At 43.5% G+C, this 14574-nt stretch overlaps 1 protein-coding gene across 11 annotated transcripts in view; it reads right to left on the reverse strand.

Moving 5' to 3' along the window:
- Positions 1-14574, reverse strand: part of HDAC5 (histone deacetylase 5) — a 115482-nt gene that overhangs the window by 37922 nt on the left and 62986 nt on the right. For 5 of the 11 annotated variants that reach the window (XM_088470619.1, XM_088470618.1, XM_088470617.1 and 2 more), the window contains 2 exons: positions 12115-12186; positions 837-1102 (listed from right to left, as the gene is read on the reverse strand). In XM_088470619.1, coding sequence (XP_088326745.1) covers positions 837-1102; positions 12115-12186 — 338 coding nt within the window. Of the gene's footprint in view, positions 1-836; positions 1103-12114; positions 12510-14574 lie in introns of those variants that run through there. The other 6 variants (XM_088470616.1, XM_088470623.1, XM_088470615.1 and 3 more) reach the window with 2 other exon arrangements.

Raw genomic sequence — 14574 nt, forward strand, 5'->3', positions numbered from 1 at the left:
AAGATCCCAATAATGGATGTTCCGGCACATGAGAGGACTTCCCTCCCTATAGTTATACAACATTTTCATGGCTTGACAGCAGGAACCTTCTCCATCTTCAGATGATGCTGGTTCCCGGAACCTCGCTCCCTCCTTGTGGACAGGAAATGCGAGTTGCACAGGGGGATGTGATCAGATTCATCCGCACCTGTTTGGCTCCTTCCGCCGGATGCCGGGTTCTGTGGCTTTTGGCAGTAACCATCGGGACACATGCATACAGCGACTCGGACACATGCGCAGGCTAGAAACATTGGGCGATGACGTGCGACATTGACACTGTGTGCACCTCTAATTCAGGCCCATAGAGTTAAATTACCATCGGCGGTTGCAGTGAGGATTTAGCCGCAACGTATCTATCTATCATTATTTATTGCAGAGGATCGGAAATTACCTATCTTGAAGGTTGACCAGACGTATTAATCATGGTTGTTGGGGAAGGGAGAGTTTCTATGGTGGGCAGCAATGGCATGATCTGCATTGGAGGTGAACAGGTCTATTTAGTAAAACTGTAAATGTAGGCTCTATGGCAGTGGGGAGCAAGGCAATGTAAATTGTCCTGGGGCAAGGTAGCTGTAAGTGGTCTTTTCTAAGAAAAGTACACAGTAAAAGCCTGTGACATGCAGACAGATGGGTTATCACTGGGGAAAAGTGGAAGATATCAATAATTATGGTACTGCGGTGGGGAACACATACAGCCTGCATTGCAAGTGGAAAAACCTGTATTGCAAGTAATAGAGAGGTAGTGCTAGTGAAAGTAGAAGGAAGTAGTGCTGGATACGTAAAACTGTATTTCTCACCTTGAGGTGTTTCTGGATTTGGACCTCATGCTGTCTTGTCAGGTTCTCATGTTGCTTCTGGAATTCAGCAAAAAGAAGCTGCTTCTGGAGCTGTTGCTGCTGTTTCAGGAGAAGTAGCTGCTGCTGCAGCTGTTGCTCTCGATTAACAGGGTCCATCGGCACTCCGGGACCACTAGCTGCCCGTTGCTCTTGCCTCAGCTCCCCGGGACTTGGGGGGAGGCTATTTGGAGAGGGCACTGCGGCAGAGAGGTGAGGGGTGACCTCCACTGTTTGGAAGAAATTACAGGCAGATGGTTAGAGAACATGATGAGAACTTAGTAACCTAATGACAGTGAAATTGTTAATGAGCTGTAATTATTTGCTGACTAATGAAATGTAATGAACAATCCTACACTAGATATGACAATAAGAATGACTTCTTAGTAGCACATTTGGCAGATACTGAGGAACTGGTATCAATGCAGATTGCAGGTTTCTATTTTGCTACAGACTGAAGGCCTGATTCAGAGATGCAGTCAACGCCGATTTTATGTAGATCAAGCGATTGTTTGTCATTACACATGCGGGTCAGCCTCACTGCGAATGCGCAATCATTGTTTTGCGATTACGCCCACACAGAAGATCCATTCGCAAAGTGAGTGACAGGTAGACAGCATTTGGAGGAGGTAACGGGGGGTGGCTAGGCACACGCATGCGTGTCTGACCGTGTAAATGCCGTTTCATGGACGTGTATAAATTAGCCATTGCGGTCTCCTTTGAAGCATGAGAGCTCTCTGCGTGTTATGAGAGCTGCAGTGTTTGCACCTGGTCAGACTTGCTGCATATGCCGCATGGCTGCCCGATCTGCATCAATGTTACCGATGTTTATGCTGTTGCACGTCGTCGGACGGAAATGAGAAGACAGCAGTAGGCGTCCTTATGTCCCTAGCATATTTTAGCAAACGTGATCCATGAGTGAATGAAGTTGCGATTGCATTAGCGTACATCTCTGAATCAGGCCCCGAGACTCTATGTTGTTCCCATACAGGAACTTGATGGTGGGATAATGAAGGGGATAATGAATGGAATAACAGGAATGAAACTACGTATCTCCCAACAGTCCTGATTTTGGCAGGACAGCCCGCTTTTCATAGAAACATAGAATTTGACTGCAGATAAGAACCACGGCCCATCTAGTCTGCCCCAATTTTAAACATATTGTTACCTCAACCCTTATTGATCCTTACTTCTTCTGAAGGATATTCTTATGTCTATCCCATGCATGTTTAAATTGCTCTACTGTCTTAGGGCCTGATTCAGAGGTGCTCACTATTTGCGAGCGCTCGCTCTGAATCAGGGCGAATTAAAAAAAAAAAAAAAAAAACGCCTCCGTCGAAATCCCGACGCCTGTCATTAGACCTACGCCGGGAGCCCGACGCCCGGCATACCGAATGAAGGTAAGCTGAGCGCCGGGCGCGGACAGCCGCGGGGGGGAGGGTTAGGTTTTAGGGCTCCCGGGGGGACTTAGGGTTAGGCATTCCCCTGGGAGGGTTAGGTTTAGGCTAGGGGAAGGGGTGGTTAGGGTTAGGCACCCCCAGGGGGAGGTTAGGGTTAGGCACCCCAACGGGAGACTTAGGGTTAGGCTGCGGGGAAGGGGGGGTTAGGTTTAGACACTTAGAAGGTGGCTGGCGGTATTACATACGGATTCCCTCAGATGTCCAATGTTCACGCAGATGATCCAATGCTGCATTCTCGGACGCAGAATCTTGCAGAAGACGTCTATATACACAAGACGCCTGCTGCAGCATTAGCATATTTTTACGCAGCAACTGCATCCAAGGACGTAGCTGCTGTGTCTCCTGCATCCATCTCTGAATCAGGCCCATAAGCCATTGCCTGCAGAGAATCCTGAGAACTTTTATTCAACAGTAGAAAATAACTGGTTTAATTGCATATAACAGTCCAGAGGTGGCTGTTCTCTATACTGACCAAATGCTAAATATATGCTTATATGTTTTTGCTTAGGGTAAGAGGCCTAATTCAAAATGTATTTAAATTTGATATTTACGTAAATCTCGGTTGTTTGCAGATCTGCACATGCACGGGCGCCACACTGTGCAAGTGCTGATCGCTTTCAGAGACTTCAGCAGCAGTGCCCCAAATTCGCAGCATGCTTGACATGTTGCTGGCAGTTGAGGGCAGCGACAGGGAGTGTTCAAGAAAATGGGGGGTGTCAGACCAGCTTTCTGGGCATGCCGAAGCCAGTGGCTACGTTCTTGGTCACAGCTTCACTGGCCCCGGCAGTGCGATTCAGACTTGCCTGGTTGGCACAGCGGGGAGGGCATGACGCTATTTTGAGGGTGGCACAGGGGCGTGACTGTGCAATTGTGGCTTCGCCCCCACTACTCAATGCTGTGATTGCCGGCACTGTGCTGCCGGGGGGCGGGGCCACGATGACGCTATTCAGCGCAACTCACGCGCCATAGGCTCCTCCCTGGACCGGCCACTTATACAAGGGGGGAGTGGACGCCAGCCGGGGGTGGGGGTCTGGAAGCGGTCCAGGAGACTTGTCCACGATTTTCGGGAGGCTCCCGGCCATTTTGGGAGAGTAAGCAAATATGGCGTGATTTTGTCGCACATCCTGAGTAACCTGAGGGGTACTCAAATGTCTGAAGTTCACTCTGTTGATCAGAGAAGCCGACAGTGGGCGTCTTTTTACTTAAGACACCTAATGTAGCTTTTGCATATTTTAGCACAGCCCCTGCGTACAAAGACACAGCGGCTGAGCTATAGCAACCATCACTGAACCAGGCCCAGAGCACCTATTGAATTAATCTTTAAAACTGAGTCGATACAGTCTACAGACAAGCAGGAGATGATCATGGTTAGAAAAGCCTGTAGCCAAACAGTGCAATAGGATGATATTCATATCCCGGCATAGGCAAGTCTGAAGTGAGAGGGACTCATACAACATGTAGCAAATCTTAGCATCTAAATGTCAGCTACTGTACGACACAGAGTACTTGAGAAAGTGATACGGCAGCAAAGTGGTAGAAAACACATCTATATATGAAGTGAAATTCATCCTGTAAGCTTTATTTGTGTATGCATAAGATAAGTGCATACTGAAAGTGAGAGTTTAAAATAAAATGCAATTGTGACTTATATGTGACTTTTTTTGATAAATTGGAACTGTAATGTTGTCAGTTATAGTACATCATATCAATTGAGAGAACAATGTAGAAAACATGTTTCTATTCATATACAGTAGAATTAGGTCTCTACAGTCCTGCCGTGTGATAATCACCTGCTGCCCATCACCAACATAAAGAACATAGCTCTGTTCACCCTATGGGGTCTATTTACTAAGCAGTGTTAGAAAGAGTGAAAAGTGATAAGGTGCCAACCAATCAGCTCCTAACTGTCATTTTTCAAACACAGCCTGTGAGATGGCAGTTAGGAGCTGATTGGCTGGCACCTTATCACTTTTCACTCTGTCTCCTAACACTGCTTAGTAAATAGACCCCTATATCATCTATATGCTCATATTAAGTTATGGACTACTACATATGAAAGTGTTTATATCATCAACACTCAGCCATTTTATGGACTAAATCAAAATGCATAAAAACAAACAAACAGTGGAAGTAACCATTTTGAGAACAGAAACAATATAGGAGCATAGTATTCATTAGTATCCGGCCTATCAATTCACTAGGAACCAGTGAGATCTTGGGGCGTCAGTAAACTCACCAGTTTCTAATAAGCTAATTGGCTGTATTTTTGGGAATATTGGTCCAACCCACAAAATGGTTGAGAGAGAAGAGTTTAAGGGAACAGATAAGATTAGAATACATCAGAAATGGGTAATGGCATGGTCAGAGAAAATATAATATACAATTATAAAGAAGGAAAGAAGAGAGATAGAATAAGGAAGATGGAGGGAAGAAGGGAGGGGAGAAACAGAAAAAGTGGAAGTGTGAAAGCGAGGGAGGGGGAGCTACAAGGAAGGCAGAGAGCCTGTAGGGTGCGTACTAATCACCTTTTACCACTTTCATTGTGATCACTCTAAAAAACAGAGCTAAATATAGATAGAGAAAACAGCTGCATGGAGAGTGTGAGAAATATTGACAGTGAAAACAAATGGGGAGGGAGTGAAGACAGGTATTGAGGTATTGTATATGTTAGGGAGGAGGGTGTGTGTATATGACAGCATACATATAATACACCTACATCCTAAACCACATCTGTATATGCATGTAAGCCGAAAAAAAACACAAAATCTAATTTGAATAATGGGTTACAATAAACAGGAGGAACTTGCTAGTTAACCGGGAGCATGCTATCAGTCGCTGCTTACGATGGAGCGTCAAAGCAAGACCCTGAACATAGGCAATCCATAATTGTTATTTTTGTATTGAATTATTGGGCTCTGCTGTAAATGTATTATGTGTAAATATGTAACAGTATATTTTTCCACCTATTGAGCAATAAACTACTTGTAAACTATTTAGGGAATGGCGTACACATTTCAAGCAGATACATGCACAGATAGCGATACAAACCGACAATACACACATATACTGAGTGCACACATATATTGAGTGTGTATAGTTTGCATATGTATGTTTGTGTGTATATATTATATATATATATATATATACACACAGACACACAAACCAGAGGAGGGGGTAAATGGGGGGCATCGCCCCTGCAACATTCCTTCTGTCTGCAGACATCAGTAGAGCTAAAAATACACAGCTGGAATTATATATAGATTGTTACACATCACACACAGTCGCTAACACATGTGTTTCATATTGCATCTATGGTTGAATTTCTAAGCATTTTAGATAGACACATAGATGTACTACACACACACACACACACATATCTGCTCTGAATTTTGTGCATTAAGAGGTGAGAGATATCTGCCCTAATGTCTGTGTATTAGGATATAAGAGTTATGCGCTCTGATATCTATATTTTAGGGGGAAAACTATGCACCCTGATGTCTGTATATTAGCTATTAGCAGGAGATGTATGTGCCTTAACATGTGTATGTTAGGAGGTAAGAGGTATGCACCCTGATGTCTGTATATTAGCAGGAGATGTATGTGCCCTAATATATGCGTGATTGGGGGTAAGAGGTATGCAGCCTGATGTCTGTATATTAGCAGGAGATGTATATGACCTAATATGTGTGTGTTAGGAGGTGAGAGGTATGCATCATGATGTCTGTATATTAGTAGAAGATGTATGTTCCCTAACAGTTGTGTGTTAGGGGGTGAGAGGTATGCAACCTGATGTCTTTATATTAGCAAGAGATGTATGTGCCCTAATATGTGTATGTTAGGAGGTGAGAGGTATGTATCCTGATGTCTGTATATTAGCTATTAGCAGGAGATGTATGTGCCTTAACATGTGTGTGTTAGGAGGTGAGAGGTATGCACCCTGATGTCTGTATATTAGCAGGAGATGTATGTACCCTAATATGTGTATGTTAGGAGGTGAGAGGTATGCACCCTGATGTCTGTATGTTAGCTATTAGCAGGAGATGTATGTGCCTTAACATGTGTATGTTAGGAGGTGAGAGGTATGCACCCTGATGTCTGTATATTAGCAGGAGATGTCTGTGCCCTAATATATGCGTGATAGGGGGTAAGAGGTATGCACCCTGATGTCTGTATATTAGCTATTAGCAGGAGATGTATGTGCCCTAATAGGTGTATGTCAGGAGGTGAGAGGCATGCACCCTGATGTCTGTATATTAGCAGGAGATGTATGTGACCTAATATGTGTGTGTTAGGAGATGAGAGGTATGCATCATGATGTCTGTATATTAGTAGAAGATGTATGTGCCCTAACAGTTGTGTGTTAGGGGGTGAGAGGTATGCAACCTGATGTCTTTATATTAGCAAGATATGTATGTGCCCTAATATGTGTGTATAAGGGGGTGAGAGGTATGCATCATGATGTCTGTATATTAGTAGAAGATGTATGTGCCCTAAAACAGTTGTATGTTAGGAGGTGAGAGGTATGCATCCTGATGTCTGTATATTAGCTATTAGCAGGAGATGTATGTGCCTTAACATGTGTGTGTTAGGAGGTGAGAGGTATGCACCCTGATGTCTGTATATTAGCAGGAGATGTATGTACCCTAATATGTGTGTATAAGGGGGTGAGAGGTATGCACCCTGATTTCTGTATATTAGCAGGAGATGTATGTACCCTATTATGTGTGTGGTAGGGGGTGAGAGGTATGCACCCTGACATCTGTATATTAGCAGGAGGTGTATGTACCCTAATATATGTGTGATAGGGGGTAAGAGGTATGCACCCTGATGTCTGTATAATAGCAGGAGATGTATGTGCCCTAATATGTGTGTGTTAGGAGGTAAGAGGTATGCACCCTGATGTCTGTATATTAGCAGATGTATGTGCTCTAATATGTGTGTTAGGAGGTGAGAGGTATGCATCATGATGTCTGTATATTAGCAGGAGATGTATGTGCCCTAATATGTGTGTGTTAGGAGGTGAGAGGTATGCACCCTGATGTCTGTATATTAGCAGATGTATGTGCTCTAATATGTGTGTTAGGAGGTGAGAGGTATGCATCATGATGTCTGTATATTAGCAGGAGATGTATGTGCCCTAATATGTGTGTGTTAGGAGGTGAGAGGTATGCACCCTGATGTCTGTATATTAGCAGATGTATGTGCTCTAATATATATGTGTTAGGAGGTGAGAGGTATGCACACTGATGTCTGTATATTAGCAGATGTATGTGCTCTAATATGTGTGTGTTAGGAGGTGAGAGGTATGCATCATGATGTCTGTATATTAGCAGGAGATGTATATGCTCTAATATGTGTATGTCAGGAGGTGAGAGGTATGCATCCTGATGTCTATATATTAGCAGGAGATGTATGTGCCCTAATATGTGTGTGTTAGGAGGTGAGAGGTATGCACCCTGATGTCTGTATATTAGCAGATGTATGTGCTCTAATGTGTGTGTATTAGGAGGTGAGAGGTATGCATCCTGATGTCTGTATATTAGCTATTAGCAGGAGATGTATGTGCCCTAATATGTGTATGTTAGGAGGTGAGAGGTATGCACCCTGATGTCTGTATATTAGCTATTAGCAGGAGATGTGCCCTAATATGTGTGTGTTAGGAGGTGAGAGGTATGCATCCTGATGTCTGTATATTAGCTATTAGCAGATGTATGTACCCTAATATGTGTGTGTTAGGAGGTGAGAGGTATGCATCATGATGTCTGTATATTAGCTATTAGCAGGAGATGTATGTGCCCTAATATTAGTGTGTTAGGAGGTGACAGGTATGCACCCTGATGTCTGTTAGCAGGAGATGTATGTACCCTAATATGTGTGTGTTAGGAGGTGAGAGGTATGCACCCTGATGTCTAAATATTAGCAAGAGATGTATGTGCCCTAATATGTGTATGTTAGGAGGTGAGAGGTATGCATCCTGATGTCTGTATATTAGCTATTAGCAGGAGATGTGCCTTAACATGTGTGTGTTAGGAGGTGAGAGGTATGCACCCTGATGTCTGTATATTAGCAGGAGATGTATGTACCCTAATATATGTGTGATAGGGGTTAAGAGGTATGCACCCTGATGTCTGTAAATTAGCAGGAGATGTATGTACCCTAATATGTGTATGTTAGGAGGTGAGAGGTATGCACCCTGATGTCTGTATATTAGCAGGAGATGTATGTACCCTAATATGTGTATGTTAGGAGGTGAGAGGTATGCACCCTGATGTCTGTATATTAGCTATTAGCAGGAGATGTATGTGCCTTAACATGTGTATGTTAGGAGGTGAGAGGTATGCACCCTGATGTCTGTATATTAGCTATTAGCAGGAGATGTATGTGCCCTAATATATGCGTGATAGGAGGTGAGAGGTATGCACCCTGATATCTGTATATTAGCAGGAGATGTATGTGACCTAATATGTGTGTGTTAGGGGGTGAGAGGTATGCACCCTGATGTCTATATCAGGGCTGTAGCTAGGGTAGTGCGGCCGGTGCCATCGCACAGGGCACCACAGGTCAGGGGGCGCTGTATGGGCCTGTCAAATTTCTGTTTATTATCATTCTCACTTGTAGCTTCCTCTTATTTCATCCCCAGCATCTCCTGGCCTCTCCTATCTCTTCCATGGTCCGTCCCCATGAGGCAATTCCCCTTTTTTGGGTGCATCATGTCCCTTGAAAAATGAGGGGGGCGCCAATGCTCTTTCCGGCACAGGGCACCAAAATGTCTAGTTACGGCTCTAGTCTGTATATTAGCAGAGGTATACACCCTGATGTCTATATATTAGCCAGAAATGTATGTGCCCTAATATGTGTGTGTTAGGAGGTGAGAGGTATGCACCCCGATGTCTGTATATTAGCATAGGTATGCACCCTGATGTCTGTATGTTAGCAGGAGATGTATGTGCCCTAATATGTGTGTGTTAGGAGGTGAGAGGTATGCACCCTGATGTCTGTATATTAGCCGCAGATGTATGTGACCTAATATGTGTGAGTTACGGGGTGAGAGGTATGCACCCCGATGTCTGTATATTAGCATAGGTATGCACCCTGATGTCTGTACATTAGCAGGAGATGTATGTACCCTAATATGTGTGTGTTAGGAGGTGAGAGGTATGCACACTGATATCTGTATATTAGCAGGAGATGTATGTACCCTAATATGTGTGTGTTAGGAGGTGAGAGGTATGCACACTGATTTTTTTTTGTGTATTAGCAGATGAGAGGCACGCTTAATGATGTAATACATGCTTGCTGATGTATTAGGAACGAGGGCTATGTATTCTGGTATATGTGTATAAGGATGTGAGAGTTATGCTTACTGATATCTGTGTATTAGAAGGTATGTATCCTGGTATATGTATATTAAGAGGTGAGAGGTACGTACCCTGATGTTTGTATATTAGGAAATGAAAGGTATGCTGCACACAGATATCTGCCTATAGGAGATGAAAGGTATACATTCTGATATCTGTGTATTAGGAAATGAGGGATATGTATTCTAGTACACAGGTTCTCAAACTCGGTCCTCAGGACCCCAAACAGTGCATGTTTACCAGGTCTCCTCACAGAATCACAAGTGAGATATTCGCTTCACCTGTGGATCTTTTAAAATGTGTCAGTGAGTAATGAATACACCTGTGCACCTGCTGGGTGACCTGCAAAACATGAACTGTGTGGGGTCCTGAGGACCGAGTTTGAGAATCACTGTTCTAGTATATGTGTATAAGGAGGTGAGAGGTATACATACTGATAGGAAATGAGAGGTATGTATTCTAATACATGTGTATAAGGAGGTCAGAGGTATGTATCCCAATGTCTGTGTATTGAGAGATGAAAGGTATACATACTGATATCTGTGTATTAGGAAATGAGAGGCATGTATTCTGTGTATGTGTGTTAAGAAGTGAGAGGTATGTACCCTAATGTGTATATTAGGAAATGGAGAGTATGCACACTTTTGATTGTGCATTAGGAAATGGGAGGTATGCGCACTTATGACTATGCATTAGGAGGACACGTATATATCCTGATACAATACTGTATTAGTATTGGGAGAAGTATACACCATAATGTCTGGGATTTAACAGAAAACATTTACATGACCTGTAGTTTGTATATTAGGAGGCAAGAGATATAAGCACTGAAAACTTTGTATTAAAAGATGAGAGGTATGCACCTTAATTTCTATATACAGTATTAGGAGATCAGAGGTATGTCCCCTGAAGTCTGTGTATTAGGAGGTGTCAGGTATGTACCCTGCTTTATGTATTAGGACAGGGGTCTTCAAACTTGGCCCTCCAGATGCTGTGGAACTACACATCCCATCATGCACTGCACATAGTTTTAGCATGCTGTTATATCAAAAAGGTGGCAGTGCATGCTGGGATGTGTAGTTCCACAGCAGCTGGAGGGCCAAGTTTGAAGACCCCTGTATTAGGAGAAGAGAAGTGTGTGCTCTAATGTCTGTGTATTAGGAAATGAGAATTTTGTACCCTGATGATCATCTATTAGGCGACATAAAGTATTTGCCCTTATGTCTGTGTTTAGGCTGTGACGGGTATGCATCCTCCTCTTTCTATTAGGAGATGAGAAGTATATGTTCTGATCTCTATGTATTAGGAGATGAGAAGTATATGCTCTGATGTATGTGTATTAGGAAATGAGAGGTATATGTTCTGATGTCTGTGTATTAGATGAAAGGTATATGCTCTGATGTCTTTGTATTAGGAGACGAGAGGTATATGGTCTGATGTCTTTGTATTAGGAGACGAGAGGTATATGGTCTGATGTCTGTGTATTATTAGATGAGAGGTATATGCTCTGATGTCTTTGTATTAGGAGACGAGAGGTTGATGGTCTGAAGTCTGTGTATTAGGAGATGAGAGGTATATGGTCTGATGTCTGTGTATTAGGAGACGAGAGGTATATGATCTGATGTCTTTATATTAGGAGATGAGAGTTATGTGTTCTGCTTTCTGTGTATTAGGAGATGAGAGTTATGTGTTCTGCTTTCTGTGTATTAGTAGATGACAGATATGCATCCTGCTGTCTGTGTATTAGGAGGTAACAGGTATGTTCCCTTATGTATGTGTATTAGGAGATATGCACCCTGCTCTGTGTATTAGTAGATGACAGATATGCATCCTGCTGTCTGTGTATTAGGAGGTAACAGTATTAGGAGATATATTGTATGTGACCAAATGTCTGTGTATTAGTTGGTGATAGATATGCACCCTGCTCTGTGTATTTATAGATGACAGATATGAACCCTGCTTTCTGTGTATTAGGAGGTAAGAGGTATGTTCCCTTATGTCTGTGTATTAGGAGAGAAGGTATATGTCTTGATGTCTGTGCATGAGATGTACATGTGATGGATATTATTTTTAAAGGACACATGAGTGAGCATAAAGATAAGGCTGTAACAATAAATACAAAATATAAGGTAGCAGTGTGGCCACATCAAAAAGTATGTAAATAAGTGAAAGATAAGCAGGCTGATAAGATGAGTTGTACAGTACATATGTCCCACTGTTATAATTATAGAGGCAATAGGTAGAGATGGATTAAGCAAGGTGAGAATAAACAAACCAAGGTGGAGAGCAGGGTCCCTTCAAGTAGGGCAGAGATGCACAGAGGTAATCAGATACTTATTAACTGAGCAAGGTAGTGATAGCTGTGAATGGATGACAGACATGAAGTTCCGTATGGATGGAGTGGAGTAAGGAAATGCTTCTCACCTGCAGTGGGCATTGCATGCCCCTGTGCCCGGCTGAGGAGCTCCAACGCTGGCTCTCGCCCCTTAACACCATCTGCAGAGGACACACAGGGCTCTGTCTCATAAATAGTCTGCAGCATTTCAGGCAGCGCCAGGGCTCTGGGAACCAGCAACATTCCCAGACCCCCCTCTGCTGCCAGCTACCAACAATCAGCCGACCTCCCCTCCCCTCTTCTCAAGAAAGCACAACCTACTCCCAACAACTCCTCTAGTTCTTGTTCTTCTTTAATAAAGTGTCAATATACCTATGGAGGTCAGATAATTTGTATCCAAAGAGAGAGAGAGAGAGGTGTCAGCGGGTTGGTGGGTGTCAGTGCCAGGGGTGTTAGGAGGTTTAGTTAGGCCTGTACCCTGCCCTCCCCCTTCTGCCTAGTGAACGTTGGGCTGCAAGTGGAAGGTTCTGCAGCAGAGCGACTGAAATAGAACAGGAGAGGAGGAGTTTAGATATAAATAGACAGGAGAGACAGAACGAGGGAGAGGGAGAAAGGAGAGAGCTGGAGGGGGGGATAAGGACTGCTCAGGAATAACAGAGCCTAAGTGTCACACTAGACAGAGACACAAAGAGAAATGCAGTAAGACATGAGCACTCAGAGACTAAAGGGAAAAGTGCACTAATAAAAGCTAAAAAGTTATTGTGCGCTGCAAAATAAAATGTAAAAGAAAATGTGCATGAGAGGGAGAGTGACTGCAAATTAAAAAAAAAATAGTGACAAACTCTAAAAAGTAGTATATAATAAGAAAATGCATGCAAGAAATAAGACTGGGAGAGAAAATGTGTGAATTGACTAAAAAAATAAGTGTGCAAGAGAGGGAGCTTGCAGAGAATAGTGTGAGTATAGAGGGAGCTTGCAGAGAATAGCGTGAGTATAGAGGGAACTTGCAGAGAATGATGTGAGTATAGAGGGAGCTTGCAGAGAATAGCGTGAGTATAGAGGGAACTTGCAGAGAATGATGTGAGTATAGAGGGAACTTGCAGAGAATGATGTGAGTATAGAGGGAACTTGCAGAGAATGATGTGAGTATAGAGGGAACTTGCAGAGAATGATGTGAGTATAGAGGGAACTTGCAGAGAGTGGCGTGAGTATAGAGGGAGCTTGCAGAGAATGGTGTGGGTATAGAGGGAGCTTGCAGAGAATGATGTGAGTATAGAGGGAGCTTGCAGAGAGTGGCGTGAGTATAGAGGGAACTTGCAGAGAGTGGCGTGAGTATAGAGGGAGCTTGCAGAGAATGGTGTGGGTATAGAGGGAGCTTGCAGAGAATGATGTGAGTATAGAGGGAGCTTGCAGAGAATGATGTGAGTATAGAGGGAGCTTGCAGAGAATGGCGTGAGTATAGAGGGAGCTTGCAGAGAATGGCGTGAGTATAGAGGGAACTTGCAAAGAATGGTGTGAGTATAGAGGGAGCTTGCAGAGAATGGCGTGAGTATAGAGGGAGCTTGCAGAGAATAGTGTGAGTATAGAGGGAGCTTGCAGAGAATGGTGTGAGTATAGAGGGAGCTTGCAGAGAATGGTGTGGGTATAGAGGGAGCTTGCAGAGAATGATGTGAGTATAGAGGGAGCTTGCAGAGAATGGTGTGAGTATAGAGGGAGCTTGCAGAGAATGGCGTGAGTATAGAGGGAACTTGCAGAGAATGGCGTGAGTATATAGAGGGAGCTTGCAGAGAATGGCGTGAGTATATAGAGGGAGCTTGCAGAGAGTGGCGTGAGTATAGAGGGAGCTTGCAGAGAATGGTGTGAGTATAGAGGGAGCTTGCAGAGGGAGTGGGGATAGAGGGAGTGGGGATGTAGAGATAATACTAGCTAGTGTCACTGTGTCATAGGAAAATATTGTGAGGAGGTGGATGGGATAAGTTATCTACACACAGCACGGGTAAAGATGTTAGCATGCAATGTAGTTTTATAGAACAAGGTGTTAAAAACAAGTGATAATAGTGAACATATATAGTGAGCTGATTTGGAGCCTGATTTAGAGTTGAGCGAATATCAGTAAACTGTGCATGACTCTAAGCTACAATGCATATTCTCCAAGGTACATTACCGTAGTCCTAGCAGCAACTTTTTACTTGCAGTGTGGTTGACATGTAGGGAGTGTTTGGAGGAGGTAATGGGGAGTGGCGGTAAAGAGCGCAGCATGTCGCGACCGCTTCAGGGGCGTGTCACATTCTGTGTCTGCGATCCCGTATGCAAGAAATATGGCCCTGGCATCTCAAATCCCACGTGGGGCCATAGACTCACTCAACACTGTGATAATCAAATGATCTGCGACCGATGCTGCGCAGATGCTTGGATTTACAAAGCGTCTCAATACATCTCCTGGCGGCTGCGACATTTGCATATTTTTGTATTGTAGCTGCGGCAGCATTAGCGTACAACTCTAAGTGACTGTAAAGTGAGTAGGAGTTAGTGGTTTGTGAGAATAGTGG

Source organism: Taudactylus pleione, unplaced genomic scaffold (assembly GCF_031769625.1).
Source record: "Taudactylus pleione unplaced genomic scaffold, aTauple2 ptg000102l, whole genome shotgun sequence".
NCBI lineage: Eukaryota > Metazoa > Chordata > Amphibia > Anura > Myobatrachidae > Taudactylus > Taudactylus pleione.